Genomic DNA, 20,801 nt, shown 5'->3' on the forward strand with positions numbered 1-20,801 from the left:
CATCTGATTGGCAAAAGCTTCTTTTTTTTTTTTAACCATTAAAATGATCCCAAAAACGCTGCCAATGTAGTAAAAGCATACCTGGATAGAAACACACAAAGGGACAGCCCACAGTCCAAACCTCAACATTACTGAAGCAGTGTGGGATCATGTTGACAAAGAATAGAAGAAAAGGCAACAACATCCAAAGAAGAGCTCCAAGAACCCCAGAGAATTATTTCTAAAGACTACTTAAAGAAATTACAAGAACGATTGCCTTTCAGGTTGGGTTGAAGAATACAACAACAACAACTTTATTTATATAGCACATTTAAGACCGAAGGTGCACCAAAGTGCTTCATAAAAAGGTTATAACATAACAGATATATGACCATAACAGAGTACAAATAAGCTAACAAATGAGAAATACTGGTTAAACAAAAATACAGATTAAATAAGAAATAGTAGAGTAGAGTAGAGTATTCATAAATATTATGTGGTACATCAATAGAAGATAAATAGGGGTGGCCATACCAAGATTTGTACAAACTACCTTATACCTTATGTACTGTATACACTGCATACACTTTTTATGCATTTTTCCACATTTCAATAAATGGCTACACCTATTCTCCTTATATAAAAAAATGAGGACTGGATCGAGACTTTTGCACGGCACTATATGCATCTTTTCATTCATTTCATACCAATTAAGTGTCGGGGCAGCTTAGTAAAGTGAGATCATAAATCAGGTCTTACTTAAAGGCAAAACAAATAAGGGACTGCAGCTGCCTCTCTCGTGTCTGACCAGTTTTTGTGGGTAATTTATGAAAAGTGCTGACAAAAACTGCCGCATATTTTTCCAGTTGAAGATGGAAATCTGATTGAAAGATTAACGACAGCCAAATGAGTGGTATTTTCATCCAGTCAAGGGCAGGAAGACTATATAATGTAACATGAGTGAAGGAGAGATCTGTCAGTCAAGTATTGTGCAGCTTGGTTGAAATTCTTGCCAGGCCACAACGAGCAAAGTGAAACTTGCGGCTTGGCAGTGCGACCAGACCATTTATTCCAAAGGACAGAAATTACAAGGTGCGGTGCAAAAGTATTTTGGTCAGTACATATTGAACTGCTCGACTAAAACTCTTTTTGCACTTCACCCTGGCAACACAACACATACACTTGTCCGTCAGCTCCTTAGCTTAGAAGTTTGGGAGGAGCACCAACATCAGACATCCCCGGTTAACATTTTCCACCGGTTGTGTTTTGTCTGAAAAACAACCAACAGTGTAAGAATGAAACCATCTTGTGGAAGGAAGTGTGAACCCACCTCTGGAGAGAAATCTTCAAACCAATTTACCCAACCCTGGTGGCCAGATGGGAAGGCGGAATATGCGTTATAATATGAAGACGAAACATTTGGACTCTGCGATTACACGTCATGCATTAAATGGTGTTACACCTCACATCTAAGGAAATATAACTGTTGGTTAAGTTGTTTTAGTGATGACAAAAAACAAAAACTAATAAAAACGATCAAAGGCAGGATGGAATTTGACGTTCCAATTAGTAATCTGTTCACATGAGAGCCTCTCATGGAGCTCTACAGATCGCAGGAGCCTACAGTAGATTAAATGCATTATGTAGCAACTCATATCTGTGTCAAGACGCAAGGAGTGATAGAGAATCAGCACCAGCCCTGACATCTGTGACTGATTACAACTTGTAATGTTCCAGTGATAAATGTGTGAACAAGAGGCGGTGATGAATATAACACTGTTCCCCAAGGAAGAGGGACCTTTCATTACATGTCTTATTACTGTCTCTTCCTACTGATGGCTTAATTGATCCTTATGGGCCAACAAACAACCCCCTCCTCCATCCATCCACAGAATATGATACTCAATGCAAGGAGAAAAAAAACCCCCCAACCACAGTAGCTTTTAACCCAACAAGCCCCTTTGTTCATCATTCAATTACAGCGCTTTAAGGCAGTGAGCCTCGTGTAATATTGAGTAGTTGCTAGACCATAAAGGTGAATGCAGCATTTTATCGCATACTTTAATTTATATTGGCCATAACTTATTTTTCTCCAGAACAGAAACCATGGAAATAGTGCCACTGGTCTGATTGGCATGTCCTACTGCCAGAGCTTCCTCTGCTGTGGTGCGTGCTAAACTGAGCGCCTTCATGGATGAATTCAGAGGAGAAATGCAAAGCATGGAAGAATAGCGCTCCTTTCTGCCCACAGAGGTTGACCATGGCCATATGCTGCAGCTTATTATTCTGCTGTCTTCCATTGTATTTATAGCAAGGGGAACTTGATTTAGATCTGCTCCATGTGGTGATTTGCTGTAGGGATGGGTGCCACATCTTCCGCTCTTCTATATAATCTCCCCTTTCTCTGCTTACTGGCCTTTATTTAAAGATAGTAAGTGAGATAGCAGTGCATCGTTTTTCTCGCTCCGTCTTTCTTTGACACCAGCTGCTGCTGTGCACTTTATGATGCTGGTTGGGAGAAAATGGGAAGGGGGGGGATAAAAAAGAATCCCTCCCACTTTCTCTGGTGGTATGCAAAGATTCCACAGGCGGCCTCCAGAGCCCCTATCCTTCCACAACCCTCCCCCAGCCTCGGCTTCCATCAACCTTCAGTGGCCTCTGAAAGAGCGGGGTAAAGAGTGGAGGTAACAGAGCTGGGGTCTAAGGCAAAGAAGAGGAACAAGCGTATTAAAAAACAGCTTCACAGTTGACGTCAACGGCTGCATCATATATAGATGTGCAGCAGGGTTTCCAAGGATTTGTTCCCACAAAGGTAACAAGTGTGGGTGGCAATTTCTTTCATATAAATACACTCTTTGGAAATGTAGGGCAGGATAGCCAAGCTGCCAAAACACGATTTTGTGATCTAATGAAGTCTTCATATAGGCGCTGTCGATAAAAAAAAATAGACTAGTGAAATAAAATTCTGTCCGTTTCTGACCATTTTTGCAGGACAGGCACGAGCCCATTTCAACTGTAATTACATTTTAGAGGAGATCATAATACCTCCTAATGGGAGGGAAAGTCATTACAATGGACAACTGGTAATGTGATCGTCTACCCATGACTGACACTCAATTCAAATCTTTCTTTAAATGCCCTTATTTCATTACCCTCTAATGTATTCTTTACTCAGTGTGCCGGTGCAGAGAGAAGTGGGAGAGATGAGGGAAGGGACGGTTAAAGATGAGCTTCTATCTCAAATGCCTCATTTCATGGTTATTTTTCTGCTGAAAAAAAGTTCAAACTGGGGAAATTCTAATCTGATAATCAGTATCTGGCTGGTGCTGAAACAGGCAGCTTGTCTCCTTTGCCTCACTGTTAAGCCATCACGTTTACTAAAGCTGTATTTGACTTCCACTTGAAAGGAACAAACAGTGAGCTCGGCCTGTAGCAGCTTTGTCAGGGGCAACATGTCATTCATTTTGCCACAATTGCAAGACTTTCTGAGTGTACTTGCCAGAGTAAACAACTTACCATAAGGCTGACCGTCTGTCTTCAGCAGAAGGCAAGAACTATAACATTGTGCTCTGCACAGTTGGAACAAAAAACAGCAGCAAGGCTGTGTTCAGTTCTATTTCTTTTAAGAAAAATCGGAAATTGTTCACGGTAAGCTGTTTGTAGTTAAGAGAAGGAACAAAATGTTTAAGAATTTAAGAAAATTAACCGTGCAAAATGACTGTGCAAAATGTTTCATCTGCTGTTTTCTAAAGATGTAGAGTCACATAGTGCTGCTATAACAGGCTGTAAAAGCCTCTGGCTACGATCCAATGGGTGCATTCTGTGACAGTACACACAATGCACCTATTGGACTGTAGTTTAGTGTGCATTGTGCGGAAGAAAACATAAACAAACAAGCACACAAATGACTTGCAAACAGTTCTTTGTCTTCCTAGAATCTTTGTGTAATGGAGAGCAAACACGGATGGGGAACATCTTTGGATGTTTCTGCACCATCTGCAAGTGTTTGCATAACTGGAAGACTGATTGTTTGCTCTAACCTGTCAATATGGTGATGCCAGGACTGAAATATACAGGAAGAAAATTTTAAAAATACATATATATATTCAACATTGTTTGAGCAAACATGTATGTGTGATGTGTGAGCAGCTTCCAAAACAAACAGAAGACAAACATGACAACAGGAAACTGCACAAAGAGCACAGCTAGTGAAATTTCCCATGCTATTCGCTCATCATCACCTCAGTGTGATGCAGTATCACACCGGCTGGTTTCCTCTGAAGAAGCTGGAGGGGATGGCCCTTTTCTGCGCAGGGAGAGAGGACAATCTTCACTTATTTTCAAAAGCTCACCGACACGTGGGAAGATACGGGCCACTGCTTCAGTGACCACCTGGAGACCAGATGAAGGCTCCGGGGTTTAGCATCCCTTGCATATGCAAGCGCAACAGGATAGGCATGAGGATGGTCTCACGCCTGTAGCCTGTCTTGAAGACGAATGAAGCGGTGGTGCTGGGCCTTGGGGCCTCACTGTGGGTACCTCACTGTTGGGCTGGTAGATTAGGTCTGGATCGCACTTGACATGCCACGGGAGAAAACAATTGGATGGAGGGGAAAGAGAGGGGAGAGGTTTCTCTACTACAAAGTGGAGCAGCTACCGTGTGATTATGTCCTTGTTTATAAAGATATTATAAAAGGTATATTTAATCCTTGCAAGTCAAGTAACCGATCGTTTAATAAACAAGATCTGAAATACATTTATTAGATAAAACTATTAGCTTTTAAATCGTATTTTCTCTGGTTAATATCAGTGTGAATGGAATATACTTAAGTAATGGCTGTTGAACAAAACAAAAAGCCTTACCTATGTTAAGCTTTCATTTGTGCTGTTTAGGCCATTAGAAATAATAATAATAATAGATTGCCTTTCTAAGTGTTTTATATTATCATTGGAGAGACCACATTAGCAGCCACTCAAGTGACAGCAGCCTATTTTCCCCTGCTCATTTCGCCACCCCCACCTACTACTCCTTCCCTGGAGATATATAGCCAGCCATATACATGCCAATGAATCACACTCCTGCTCTGCACACACAAGTTGCCCTTGGTTAGGTGTTACTTATCAAGCTCAAGGTCTAACACTGGGGTAATTATCACAAAGAGCTGAGCCATGGGAGCATGTTAGACGATGATATGTTTAGCTAAGGTGTAAGGAGGGGGGGGGGGCTCTTTAATTGCCAGGCACAGACTGTAAGATCAATCATTTGTTGGATTTTTAAGACAAGAGACAAAAGAGGAAGGTCAATGGCTGAATGTGACAGAGAGATAATGCTTCACGTGAAGAATGCGGAGCGAGATGTCTGCAAAGCCACTGAAAGAAACAATGTAGAACAAATGAGAGTAAACAGTGAGGCAACAAATGCTCCATAATTACCTCAAGTATCAAATAGTGGTGTGCCTGTTGTTCATGAGAGGATGAAGATCTCTTTTCAGAGATCAATAAGTCCTACAGAAGCCTGGGCCTCTGGTGGAGTCTCCACCCTCCTCTCTTCCCACAATTCCCACTAGCTCCGTGTTTAACTGCCCACAGGGCTAGTTTAGGGGAGGAGGGCGAACTCGAAACAACAATGCTTAGAGCTAGGACACTAGTGAGCTTCCAGCTGGCAGATCCAAGCTTTGATCATGATTACAGATTACTGTGGTTCAGGGCAGGTGTCTTCCTGAGTAAGCGACACCCTGCTGAGGGCCCATCAATAAGCAGTGGGAAGAAAGACTGTTTGAATGGTATGCCTCAACAACTACAAAACCTTTCAACCACTGATACTGCTGTACAAGCTGGCTACTTTAAAATGTTTTGTTGCCTTCTAAGAAAGAGGATGCTTGTGAAAACCCAGGGTACCTTATGGGTAGATTTCAAAAAGGAAACTCTTTTTTTCTATGAAGGAAATCACAAACTTTTGCCCAAAGGAGTCTATAAAAACCACACCCAAGTTACTCTGTCCCATTTATGTATCTGTTTGTCAAAGCACACAGATTTTTACTTTGCGGTCCACGGCAGTTGTTGTTTGAAGCTTGTATTTTAGCATACGCGTTTTTCTTTAAGCTGAATGTGCATACCACCTCCAAGCACCAGTTGTTAGAAACCAGCCAACGACTGCACAACAAAAAGTGCTCAGCTCATCTCGAGCGTTTCACTTTCAATGTCTTGGAGAAGCTGAGGATCGACCTGTAACCATATATTTGCCAACTGTCTATAGTGTAAGCTTTCCTTTGTGCTGAAAGTGTGCAGAAATGTCAAGAAGTGAGAGACAAACACCAGCACATGAAAGCCTCAAACCCATGGGAATGCAATCTTTTAAAGCAAAAAGCTCCTTGATTTCTTTAGAAACCTTGTAATGTCACATTGTTTGTTTCTACACTTATCCCTCTTATTAAAATATATATTTTAAACCCTGCATTCACTGTAAAAACCTATTAATGATTCAGTCAGTTAGTTATTGAGTACACAGTGAAACCCTTTATGTTGTTTTTAAGTTAATTAATTAAGCAAAATGTCAAGTAACAGTTTTCATATTAGCAAACATGATGCCAGAGTAAACAGCAGGATTTTCACTACCGGTAGAAGACCTGGGTGCGGCACCTTAGCATTTTTTTTCATGGCGCCAAAGCTAAATGAACAGAAAAAAATATGTTAAGACATGTTTTGCTGTTATTTATCAAGTCAAATGCTTCTGTGCTTTCATTTGCTGTACCAAAGTATTACCATATGAAGGAGTTAGGCATGCTATCCACAGACACACAGCAACAATGGTGAACTAAGGATTAAACAATACTCATGACTAACATGTTTGATTTTTCTGATGATTTCAGGAGAGGTCATTACAGTATCATAATTCTGGTGTTTATATTACTGATATTCAAATTTATTTAGGATATTCAGATATATATTTTTCAAATTTCCTTTTGAAAGTCTGAATATTATGAAAGCTCATTGCTTTTAAAGGTACTTGTATTTTGTATTGTACCACTGACATAAAATGACCATAAAGTTATAACATTGTCGTTGTATTATTTTATTAATATTATGTAATCTAAACAAAAGTATTTACTATATCAGGCATCTTTTTTTTTTTTACTATATTAACTGAACCACATCCAACAATTCTATCAACATCAAAATACACACAAGTAAAAGTCCACTGCATAATTTACAACATCTTCAACAAAGCAGTATGTGAGCCACCCGATTTTAATCAAGAGGTGCAGCTCTTGGTGCGCAATCTAATCCAAAAGTCACTCTAACCATACAGGAAGCACCTGCCAAGATACATAATAAAAATCCTACTCAAATCCTCGAGGACATTTCCAGCGCAGATGAGCTGCAAGTGAGTCCACATGCTTTTCAGCTGTTTCTCTACTTTCACTGCCAGGCAAAGTGATGTCTAGCTCATTTCTAAGTACACTGCCCAAGAAAGTGGAGGCTAAATGATTGCAGAGCACCAGACACATCGGAGGCTAGAGAAGAAGATGCAGAGATAATAACGGACATTTACCGCCTAAAACCCAGCGGGGTATTGCAGGGTCTCTGTGCACTGCACAGCTGTCTCTGCTTTTATTGCTATTTTGTGCACGCAGCCTTTGTCAGTTTACCAGCTATCTTACCGAATAACCTTGATGTTAGTGCTGTATGTGGCTGATGTTCAGTGTAAATACTGAATGACCAATGTCAAACTCACCTTTCTCTGTAATAGCCATCAGTGCCGCCTCACTTTGGAGAGGTTATGCAGTTATAGAGGCAGAAAAAAACAATTTAAGGCAACATATCTTTCATGAACAAGCTGACTGAGAAAGAAAGATGTCAGTATAGCTTGAAAGCAAACATCAGATATCAAGCTGGCAATCAAAACGGTACAACCTACGCTTTGTCCAACTACTCTCTGACTGACAGTCTGCACAGTGTTATCAGCAGGCCGGAGCACCTCTGACTTCTCAGCTCCTATTATCTCTCTTTTGCACATGACGAGCCATTCAGCTTCCATCATGAGTATGACTGAGTGCTCTGTTTGTGGAAAAAAAACCCACCCACACTCTGGCCAGCCACTTACTCTGTGGTTATCTTCCAGTGTCAGATGGGGAGGCACATCATGGTCAGACTAAAACATGTTGAGCAGAACAGCTTTGGAACATTTTAATATTTGATCGAGCAGCTCTCAAAGAAAGTCAGTCAGAATTGTCTTTAATCTTTGTAGTTTTACCCTGGAATAATCACATCCAATGCATGCTTTGTAAACGAGCCAAATTCAATTTAAGATGCTCGACTAAGAAAGCCATATCTTTAGCTTTCTCGCATTTATGTGGTCTGGCTAAAAGACAGGAGGCAGGAAGAGGAGCTGCCCTGAGGGGAATGCCAACAAAGGACTGGCATTAAGTAGCACTATCAGGACAGTCACGATAGTGACATGTTCTATAATATTCAAGTCTTAGCTGGCGGTGCACGAGATAAGTAGATTTGAGTGATATCTCTGGCAGTGGAGCAATACGGTTCAGCTCCCAAGGGCTTGGCTCCAAATATATAATCACTCCATAATTACAAATCCTCCATTCTGCTTCACCTTAACAGGTGACACCCTTGTTTTTAGCGCTTTGTTAAAAGCTTTCTGGTTTCCTTCCAATTTGCCCATGTATTGGTGACTAAATGGTAGAGACTGACTACAGGGTGTGGAGTCTGTAATGAGGTTTACGTATACACTACTACACAACAGCCTGGAGTTGCCCTGAAATGATGAGACCATCTGAGGGCCTGACATTCTCCCTCCTTTGGCTGCACCAAGTTATAAACAGAATCAGCGGCAAAGGCGAATCCTGGTGCAAACCAAACCCCACTGAAAATGAGTCATACATATATAATCTCATTTATGAGAACCAAGCTCTCATTGTTTTTGTGCAGGGACCAAATGGCCCATTACAACTGAGAGAGCATACTTCTCCCATACTGGCTTCTCCTATCTTCTCATAGGGGATCATCTGATTGTTGAGGTTTTCTCTGTACTATTCCAGTACGGAGGCAACTATTATTGTGATTTGGCACCGAACTTCCCTAAAATCCAAAAAATCATGTTCCTGTAAACTGGCTGGTTGCACAAACTCCCACGCACCCTTGAATATCCTCGATCGATGAACTCTAGCTGAGTGTGAAACAGTTGAGATGAAAATTAGCATGTGTGAGGACAAAAGGGTGGAGTGCCCACTCCAGGTAGGGAATGAGTTGTTGCCTCAAGTGGAGGAGTTCAAGTATCTTTGAGTCTTGCTTACGAGTCAGGGAAAAAAAAGGAGCGGGTAATTGACTGACAGCTTCGTGCAGCATCTGCAGTGTTGCAGAATGCTGTACCCCTCTGTTGTAATACGAAAAGATCTGAATGTAGAAGCAAAGCTGTTGCGTTACCCATCGATCTACATTCCTACCCCTATCTTTGTCCATGAGCTCTGTGCAGTGACCAAACTAAACAAGTTCACCGATACAAGTGAGTTTCCTTCACAGAGTTTTTGGGCTCTCCCTTAGAGATAGCATGAAGAGCTTAGTGATTTAGGAGGGGCTCAGAGCTGCAACTCCTCCACATCAAAAGGAGGCAGTTATGGTTGTTCGGCAATCTGATTAGGATGCTTCTCGGATGCCTCTTGGTTAAGGTGTTTTGGGCACGTTTAACTGGAAGGCGGCCCTAGGGCAGACTGAATGATTATGCCCCTTGGCTTGGGAATTTATATGTATAACATTTGCAAAATAATGTGAAGTAGTTGGATAGAATAGCCCAGACACTTACAGAAAAAAAGATGATACAATTATGTCCTTAGAAATGATTTGAAATGATTACTTCATCTTGTGAGGCTTTATTTAAAATGACAGTCACACACAAAGCAGAAAAATGATGGTGGTCAGTGTTTCCATTATCTTGTAGCTATTCACTGAAGATTGGTGTTTTCATTATGGTGGCTAGTCTATAAAGCCTGAGAATAACACATAGTTAATCATTTCGACTGATCCACACCATCTCCCACTAGAGACATCAACTCGTGTGCTTGTTCAAGCATTAGCTGGACTATGTGGGCTCAGTCCCAGTGTGGTTCTAAATCAAACCCATGAAAACTCTCTCATGTTGTGACGTAACTTGAGCCAGGTCGCCATTGCCGTGGACCTTGGTGTAGATGGGCTGTTGGGCCTGGGATCAAAACACAGGGGAGTCAGAATGGGTGAGATCCAGAATTAGAGCAGACAGCAAAGTCAAAGAGTACCTTTGTTCCCAAACTCCCTTTGAAAAGGAGCAGAACTCTCAGCTTTCAGTTTTTTTAATCCAAGTATTTTGTGACATTTTGCTTTTTGTTCAACATAAAAGAACAAACAAAAAGAATGCACATGGGTGAAAGAAGAAGAACGTGAAAACAAAAAAAAAATGATGTGAGTAACAGTAATACAGTGCATGAACATAGCAGCAGAGGAGGTGGAGCCCACATGCAGGACACACTGTCTTGCTAATGTTCTCAACTCTTATAACAGGTGAGGAAAGTGATAAGGTATCATGACTAATATCAGTATTCCTCACCAACCTCAAGGCTGTTTGTACACTGCACCTGACCCAACTTGTCACAACAAGTCCTTGATTTAGCTTCCAATATGAGTTTATCTTTTATAAGAACCTTTCCTTTGTGACACTTTGTGTAAAAGCTGCCAAACCCCAGACGGCTCTTCTGCAGAGCTGTTTTCCACAACAATCCTATATATGGTCACCTCCTGCTGATCTTCATAAACATATACAAATATGGGTAGAGGAGTATTCTGTCCCCTTTATAGCCTCTTCAAACTCTCTCAGAGATGGAAGCTTACTTTGTGCATTCCAGAGACACTGTGTTATGCTTTCAGAGGCTTATTTTGAACAGAGTGGCTCAAAATACAACCAGCCACTATGTCGTATGGTAAACTGAATGGGCGTCCCAGCTTGGGGTCTCTTATTTCAGTCTGCTTTCACAGCCTTTGTCTGCTCGCGGTTAGAATAACTGCCTGAATTCAAGCTTTTTCATGCTGGGCTTTGTTTATGCCTTGCTGTTGTTGCAGTTTCTTTCTCTCTTCTAGGTTCACCTGAAGGCCAGTCAACAAGGTGCCATTTAGCTGTTGAGGCTTGACAACAATCTGCCCAAAGAGGGTAAAAATAGACTTTGAGCGCTGAACGGACTGTAAGCTGGATGGTGGTGGTGTAACTTAACCTGTTTATCTAGCAGACCCCCAACCACTACAAGACTCCGGGGATTTAGACAAATGTTGACCCTCTCTTTCCTCTTTCCCCCCTCTTCTCTTCCTATCTCTGTCTTTCCTCTGGTTCTGCACCCCCTGCTGCTGTGGAAACCAGATCAAGTAATGGGAAAATCCCACCCAACTGCTGCTGACCAGCTGGAATGAGAGTCTGGGAAGTAAAGGAAAACTACTTCCACCAAAACACTCAAACCTCAGCAGTCAACACAAGTACAGCCACAGGCCACAAATTGAAGATTATTCTTCAGCTTGTGTCAGCCTTTTAAAAACTGAGGCATGCACACTTTTTCCCTGAGACATAATTTCATGCGGCACAATTACATGGTTGTCATTTTATGATAATGATGGGAGTGACATTTTGCTTATTACTACACCAAGGTGCTTTGGTGATTTTTTCCTGCTTCCAAAAAAAAAAAAAAAAAAAAGAAAGAAAGAAAAGGAAAAGCCTACACAGCACATTTGACTTATATCGAACACTAAACACACAAACACTCTGTGCAGAGTGTGTATTGGAAAAATCCCTGGATAAATGTGAATTTTAACACAGATAGTATAAAAAAAACTGTGAAATTAGTGCAATTTTAACACTTTCTCTTGTGCAGCACAAGTAACTAATAAAAGCCCTTGAACTTAAAATTGTACTGGGGACGGTTAGTGGGCAGAATATATTTACCCCAAATTCCCACCATTCCTTAAGGCAGACAGCAGAGGCAGGCCTAGGACTCAGCAGACAGGACATTACTAAACTCAGTCACATGCAGAGTTATCTACAGACACCCACCAGAAAATAAAAGCATACAAAAAGCAACCTTTCATGCTAAAAAATGTAAAAAAAAAAAAGAGTCCAATTCACACATGCAACTACAGTCACCATGTCATTAGGTGACATGGTGCACAGGTGACCTCTGTCCTTCTCTGATCTGATCTTCAGCTGCCTTATATGTCATCTTCACCTGTCTTCACATGTGTTTGAGTGACCCACTGAAGTACAGGGTCTGTCCCAGAGCTGTACACTGACCCTGATCTAATTCACCCAGAGACAGTGCTTACACTCTTCCACAAACTGACGGCTCCGGCTTGCCATGCAGCGCTTAATGCTATTTCTGGCCTTTCAGTGATAAAAAAAATGGGAAACGCTTGGGTTCCCTAAGTCAAATTAAATGAGACATCTACAAGTCAAAGGAGGGAATTACTCACTCTGAAATGAATCTTCGCATTGGCTCTTTGAATACGCAAATTTGAAATTTAATGCAGATCCAGTTTGATGGAAAACACACAATTTAGTCATATTTCTTAAGCAAAAATACACTTCTCAGTATTCCTAGCTGCCTTTTTAGTTGTAGAATCATCTCAATACATTGAGCATATATTCTATTTTCTCACCGGCCTGCTATTTGACCTACGCAGCAGCACAAAAGAAGCACTGACCTCACATTCCTCTCACTTGGAAGAACAGGGTATAATTAACTGTAGTGTTAAAGGCATGGTGCCTCTGAGACTGTAAAACAGGGTATGAATACAGAGCAAACTATTTTATCCCATAGGGCTGAGAGCCAATCCATACAATCTATACTTATTCATTTATTCAGCCAACTCATGGCCTCGGTCTCCCTCGGAAGCGTCTAACGGGTCAAATGTGGGCTTTTCGTCCTCTTCCTCTCCAATTAGACATAGCATGTGGTGATCCAGGTATGTGTTGATGTTTTTCTCTTTGCATTGTCTGCTATTTGTGTTTCTGTTTAAAAGAGTTTACTTTTGTGCCTCCCACTTCAGTATTGCTCACTGTGAGCAAAGACCTGGACGCTGACATCATGCATGCCCTCCACAATGTGTCATCAGTGATACAGAGGAGTGGAGCCTCTACCATCTGTGAAGCATCTGTTTAAGCACTGATTCACCCATTCATGCATACAGTATTCACTGTTTTAGTTGTCAGTGGCAAGGATCTGAGATGTGTTAACAATTACTTTTCTGTGTACTTTGCCCTTTCTCTGAAAACAGAGGAGAAGGTCCCAGAAAATAAACTTTTGATGGTCTAGGACAACAAGTAACAAATATTACACAGTCTGTGTAAACAGGAAATAAAGACGCAAAGTTTCACAACTCGAGGAAGGCAGTGTTGGTAGGTCAATCCACCACTTTGGCCCAGGATGAATAATGGATGGTAACATCATCAAGTGTCATTATTAAGATAAAGCTCTAATTTGTTCAATACCAGAAAACCACATACTGTAACTAATGGCATTTCCATCAGCTCTGGCTGTTAACACACTAAACTACTATGATGAACACTGCACTCTGATTAAGTTAAGTGTTGATTAATAAATTACTCAGTCTATAAAATGCCAGAAAAAGGTTAGGAAATATTGATGTTGATGTGGGCAAGGGTCAAATGAAATGTTTTGTGTAGGCAACAGTGAGGAACAACTACAGCTGTGAGTGGCTGGATAATCTCTGACGTTTCACTTGCTAAATTCCTAAATTAACAATGGATAATTGCTTGACTACCAAAATTGTTGTTGATTTTTTTCTGTAACTCAGCTAATCATTTAATCAACTTATAGTTTAATTGCTAGGAAATTCATTTCCCCAAATCACCAATTCCCTTCCACTCTCAAGCTGCTAGTTGTCTGTTATTACAGCTGCTTCAAAGTCAGACACGAATGCAGACACAGTTATGTTCCCCGCGACAAAAAACAATCTGATATGAAGCACGCCTGCAACTACAGCAGAGAAAACAATGACTTAACAGAGGAATAGACTGAAATAACCCTTCTGTCTGTGCTTTAGTTCCCCAGACTTCCTGTTTGACAAAACCAAATCCCTGTTGATGCTGAGCTTTCCGCTCTTTTCTATCTTTTTTTGTTTTTGCCTCACTCTTTTCTCTTCTAACATTTGTTCACTCTTTCTGTCTTTCTGGCTTGGACCAGGTCCACTATTCGGGTCACTGGTTACTGGCCCAATCCATTTTTTTCATGCTTGTAGCCAACAGCAATGTACAGTGCCGCTGTGAGGAGTAGGAGGAGGCACTCGTGAGAAAGGGATGGAGAAAAAGAGGGGATGGACACAGATGGGTGGACACAAAGTAGATATAGGGGAAAGGTGAAACAGGCGTGATATAGAGAGTTAAAGACTGAGAGCACTGGAAATAATACTGAAGTACCCCCAAATTGAATGGCAGAAAACAAGTTCAGAGAGTGGAGGGTGAATGAAAAAGACAGACCTGAACCCTCCAGACAATAGACTGCCTGTAGTTCACATGCTACATTTCACTGCTCTTTGACTCCAAACACTCTTACGCTGGTATTAGTGGAGCTTTGAGGCAACAGTGCACTGTGAAAATAGCTGCCGGGCTAAATGAGTGTATTACAGTGTAAGAGTGGTCTTTACTTTAGGTGATCAATCAACCCAGAGGTAGAGACTTCCACTTTATAACCATTAGAGGCCTGAAACATAAGCAGTGAAGAGCAAGACACAGTTCTAAACATCATTACACTAGACTCTTGTCCACAGTGAAAAGTCCTGGCTCCCTCCTCTTAAACATATGCTTTCTCATTAATTTTTTCCAGTGCTTACATGACAGATGAGACACTGCAGTCCATCATCATCAAATCAGACTGGCAGGCCTATGAGGAGGGAGGAATACAGATAGGCTTTGGAAGTAAAAAGGATAACAGTGCATGTCAGGAAATATTTAAATATTGCCCAACCCCCTCCCCTGGAAATGTCTTGTGATCTGACACCATTTACACATGACTGTCAAGAGACACTGTTCCAGACAGAATATTTCCCGGGAAATGCGAGCCCCTCGTGCTAAGCCTCCCTCATATGGATGCGATTTCATTTTGTTGAACCTCTCGAAAATGAGTGCTGGTGGCGAGAGGGGAGTGGAAGCACGCATTCTGGGACTGGGTGGGATCCAGCTGGCAAGAACTCACAAAGCAGCCACAAGGACAAAGCTCCTGGCTGTGCTGGTATGGCTCCAAAACAGGACAACACAAGGCTGTGCCAAATAGCCCTTGGCAAAATTATGAAAGCCATGAAGGCTGCCCATCTGTAATTTATTTACATGTCTTTAAATTTATCACTCATGTCCATGCCCTCCATATACCCTTTGAGCTACACAGGCAGTGCAGACAGAGATGGTAGTAAATGTCATCCAGCCTCGCCAACACACGAGCGGGATACCGTATTAACATGTTATATGTGACAGGTGGGTCACTTCTGTGGAAATGACAGAGCTACTCAAGAAAGTGAGTGAGACAGATCGAGTTGAGTGCATTTGATGTGCTGCTTCATATTCTTCACTGACCGACATTCCACAGCAGTGCGGCCAAAAAGAGTCGCTGGCACAGAGGTTCAAACAGAGCCAATCAACCAGAAAACGAAATGGAGAAGCTATCCTGAAAAGCAACATGGCCAATTATTTGATATCACAGATCAACTGCAGCTTCAGTGGAGGCTGGTGTGGGAAGTATTCAACCAGGACGGTCAACACGTCTGTGCAAACTGCAGAGGCAAGAGTCAACGTGTCGCATGGTTTCCCTCATAAGCACGTCCTTCTGCTAAAACAAACCGGACTAATAAGGTTTCACCAACTTTTGCTATATTCTGTTTGTACTTTCAGTCTATTTGAAGCTTTAGTCTTTTCTTCAGTTCTGCTTTGAAGAAATAAAAAAAAACCCATAAAGAATAAAAATAAAGCTTTGCAAACACTCAAAGGATAAAACATGTCACATAAAATTGCAAGTTTATCATCTCAGTCTGGAAGACCTCACAGGGCAGCGAGGGAACAGTGATGCATTTGAAAAGCCACATTTTTCTGATCGAATTTCATCAAAGAGCTGTCAGAAGCCCGGGCTAACATTTAATGTAATAGACATTAAATGTCTCTAATCAATAATAAATGCTTTTAGCCCATCCCACAGTGATAGCATTGGATTTTCTCCCTCAAACTGTGAAGAGTTCTTCATGGAACAATGACAGATAAAAAAATGAGACTTTATAGATTCCCTGCTGACCACAACTTTCCCTTATAGTAGTGAAAACGCTGCGCTGAGCTATTTCTTGTTTTATATCCCAGGAGACTGTACACCTCAAAGGTCTGCACCCCCTCTGAAACTGTAGCAGTACAAATGAAGTCCCCTATTTCCACCAAACACACTGCCCTGAGAAAGTCCCTGAAAAAGGACAAGCAGAACCTGTCATGCATTATATTGTTTGTCTTGTTGTTTCACCTTCAATTTTAGGACAGAGCAGCTCCCCACACTCTCAATAAAATATAGCTTATACCCACTGGCCTTGAGTTGCTATATCTGCTGACATTTTTATCAGCAGTTATAATGACTTCAATCCAGCTGACATTTTCTGCAGGTCGAGGCAATATATCGAGAGATCGCAGGTTATGTTTTGGAACAATGCTTTACCACTGTCACTTTAGCACTTTTTGTTTTTTTATCAACAACTTTTTTATTTGATTGAGTGCCTTAAAATGAAGATATGGCATAGTTTTCTGTCATATAAATGCAGTTCCAGTTATTAACTTGAACTGCAACAAACTGCTATGCTTTGGTCTTAACAATATGTCGGAACTAATACCTTTAAAATAATTACACTTCTTCAAAATCCCCTTTACTGAGCAACAAAGAAATGATAGGAAAGATCATTTTGTATTTTCTTCTTTTACAAGCAACAACAATACTAATCAAGCCTTTGTTATTTCTGAACAAATGTATAACGCCAAGTATTTTCATCAGGTGTGATTAAAAATAGGTTGCTTTCCTCTACTTTGGCATCTCAGCATTGTTTTCCTGCCTATTTTGTAAAATGGTTTTTAGGCTTTTAAGCTATGGTGCAGTTTGGCATCTGGGTATGTCACAAGGTTATTAATCCCTTAAGGCCAGTCACACACACTGCTTGACTTAGTCTGTCTCAGACAAGGTTTTGAGATCTGGACAAAATCCTGATATCGTACCCAATTCAGAGCACATGGCGGAGACTGAAACCTCCAACTTCAATCTGGGCTGAGAGGCAGCCCGAGGCAGGGATTGTGTGCTTTCAGACATCAGTAGATTTTAAACATATTTGAAGTTTTTCAGCGCACAGTCTGCATTGCCTTTGAATGGCACATAGAGTAAGCAAGGCAACATATAAATACAGAGTGACTTTGTTAAAAAAAAAAATAAGTCAATGTTGCAGCCACAAGCTCCAGGCTATTATCAATTATATCCAATATTTACTGATGCTTGGGCAGAGCAGTTATCCAGTCATAGGACTTGTGATTGTTAGTCATTAAGAATTGATACAATACAAAATATCCAAACAAAATTAAATTAAAAACATAAAAACACAACTTATTGTTAGTTTATTTTAGTATGGGGGAAACAGAAAACATTTAAAAGGTACAGAAGATGTTTAAATCATAGCTTTAAAATAGCTTTCTTCCTGCTGTGTCTAGCTCCACTTGAAGCATGCAAAAAAGACAAGGCAAGGCTCTGCGGGGGGGGGGAACAAAATCCCCAACAACAAAATCCGAGTCAAGAATCTTAATGTTTGAATCTGTCGTCTGGGCCACAGTCGGTTTAAGTCCCCAACGCTGTATAAGACAAGACGCTACAGTGAACGCAGTGGTTTGGTGCAAGTACAGGATTTATGAACCAGAGCAGTCTCCTGCTCTCATACTTTGACTCCAGCTCTGTTTCCTAGAGGAAATCTGGGCCTCAGCCATTAGCAATTAACAAGCTCTGGAACAACCTTGCCTGTAGTGAGCTGGGAATAAAACGCTGTTATAAGAGGTAAACAACAACACTAGAAACAATAACAGCCATTGTCAAAAGTCTTTCTCTCCAACTAATGAGATAAAGAACTGATTTCTTTCAACTCTAATCCGTTTCATCAGAATGAGATGAATTACAGGAAGATGTAAAGTGGATGGGCTACTCGTGCCTTCTCAGAGGTCCTGGCCTCTCTGGCAAGATGCTCTTCATTAATCAGAATGGCACCGGTATCAGAGAGCGGACCATTAGGCTCACTTCACTTTCGCTGCTTCACAAACTGTCCTTGCTCTGGCTAATCACTGATATTTGATCACACTTTTCGGCACCTTCTGCAGCTGTTCTGCTGCAGATCTTTATTTCTCAGCCAGGTTCTCAGTTAATGAGAAGTGAATGCTCGGTGTTTCAGTCATCAGGTATTTTCCGTCCTCTCTCTCTCCCTCTCAACTTCCCCTCCCTGCCTGGATATTTCAACACTTTGTTAGCGATAAAAGACAATACATGGTGCAGCCCACTGAGTTTCCCCAGTTGTGTCACTTCCAATTAGCCCTTCTGAGACATCTCTGCCCTTTGGCTCACCAGTATTCGAGTTAAAAAAGATCTGATCTTCGTTGTATTGCGTGCTGCCTTGCTTCACTCTCCCACTGTCTAAATTCATGCATGTCTGGATTTGTGAGTCTATGAAAGAGAGAAATCGCAAGAAAGACAGACGGGGAATTTTTAATCCTATAACCAGAAATAGCAGCTTGCTGTAAGGCTCCACGTATGGGGCTGCTGTGAACTTAAAAGGAGCTTTCCTTGTATAAAGGTACACATTTCTGAATAAAGCAGCAAGCCTTCACCTTAATCATCTTCCATATTATACATCATTAATACCAATGTTCTTAAGTAGCTAAGCTTTTTAGAACTGGGACATGGCATGTTGTGGTGGCCCTCTGTAGATTTATCCCTCAGGAAAAAACCTGGCAGCTCTGTCAAATCTGCCCGCAACCTGCTTCTATGTCACATCACTTTTTGAAGCCAAAGTGAAGTGGTGGGGATTGTAAACAGCAGAGTGGTGAGCCACAGTATGTGAGCAAACGTTTTTGAGCTAATGAGAGGACTGGAACGCCGCAGCTTCTTAAACTAGGGCAGAGAAACTCGCAGTTTCAGTGGAAGACTTCCCTCAGACCTCACGTCCCGGGAGTACACATGTGCAAAACCAACAGCACAAACAAACAAAACTGGTGCTGTGCGAAACAGTGTCCACTTAGCGGAATCAAACAAACAGCCAACAACAGGACGTTTTCAGGGCCAACGTTGCAGTGAGGACGGGACTCTGTCTTTACAAAAAACAGTGCCGGAGGTTTCATTTAAACTTTAGGGGCACAGAAGAGAAAGTGTGGGTATAATTTCAAAAGTCAAACTACAAAAAGAAGACATAAAATTGATACCAAATGTTGACTTCACAGAAACAAGCACGGGAAAAACAACTGATCATAGTAAAATAAAGGAAAGTATATTAAAATCCACATTTTCATTATATAATTGATTCAGCATATTCACACACCTCCTCTAATTGGACCAAAGCTGTACATGGCCAAAAGGCACTCAGAATTCATGTGATGATGTTAATATTTCAGTTTTTGCCACTTTTTGACACATTTTTACAAAAAATCAGTTCAATTCCAAACCGCAATGAGTAGATAGTGGGTAACTTTTACTATATTAAATGTAAGTAAGTATTAAGACCAAGATATCGGGGATGGTTTTTCGTTTCCTATGCAACGAGTATCGGAGGAAGTAACAGCTTAACTGGACTGAATGCAGGTTTGCTGGCCAAGAAAAGTATTGAGATTTCTATACTGCCTTGTTTCCTCGCTGATGCGCCTGCAAATGGGTTTGAGCCAAATCTGACGAGAAGTTAATTAAAGGCATTACATCCTTCATAATCTCTATAAACATCTACATCTCAGGAGTTTACAGAGGCTCTTTAAACCATCTTTCAACAGAAAGCAAACCGTAACAAATGAGTGATCTGTTCACTTTTCATAACTGCAGTCAGAGCTTCTGCGTTGCATGCCAGCAGTCACAGCCCAGTGAGCACATTGTAGAGTTGGGCTCAGAGTTGGCTGCAGGTACGAGCATGCACAAACGCACACAGACGAACACACACACGCATATAAATACTCACCACCAACAAACTGAATACCGCCAGCCACGCGACCGATTGTACGTGAGATGAGGTCAGAGATGCAGCAGCCCATGAGAGCTGTGAGCGCCACCAGCAGGAGGAGGCCACATCCCACGCCTGTCACCACAGTACAGATCCTCCATTCAAGACTCGGGATGCCGTGGAAGGAGGCGTACCTCCCACACTGCTCCAGCATCACCGTGGTCTGGCTCTCTTCATCCCTCACTGGGTAGGAGCAGCGACGGAAAGTGCCAAAGGACACTGGCTTGTCCATCTGTATTCCCAGCAGCCAATAGGGCATGAAGAAGCCAACACAGGAAGCAGCAGCGCACAGCAGGGACAGCAGGGCCCAGATAACACCCGTACATGTCAGACTAGACGCCATGGTAAACAGTCTGCAAATGGTTCACACTGAACTAACAGCAGTTATATGAGCAGTTGCTATGTTGTGGGAAGTCTTGCAGTGAGCATTTAACACTAGCAGCCTTCACCTCCTCAGTGACTCCGGGTTCCTGTCAAGAGGAAGAGAAACATCCAAACTGAGCACTGACCAGACAAATCATCTGTGTGAACAAGTT

At 41.6% G+C, this 20,801-nt stretch overlaps 1 protein-coding gene across 1 annotated transcript in view; it reads right to left on the bottom strand.

Annotated features, from left to right (window-relative positions):
• The window catches only part of LOC309687511 (LHFPL tetraspan subfamily member 6 protein), a 46,705-nt gene that overhangs the window by 24,764 nt on the left and 1,140 nt on the right, over positions 1–20,801 (bottom strand). The window contains exon 2 of the mRNA XM_082502538.1: positions 20,224–20,735. Within this exon, the coding sequence (XP_082358664.1) occupies positions 20,224–20,608 (385 nt within the window). The 5' untranslated portion in view covers positions 20,609–20,735. The remainder of the gene's footprint in view (positions 1–20,223; positions 20,736–20,801) is intronic.

The sequence above is a fragment of the Aulonocara stuartgranti genome (assembly GCF_965226115.1).
Source record: "Aulonocara stuartgranti genome assembly, chromosome: 14".
NCBI lineage: Eukaryota > Metazoa > Chordata > Actinopteri > Cichliformes > Cichlidae > Aulonocara > Aulonocara stuartgranti.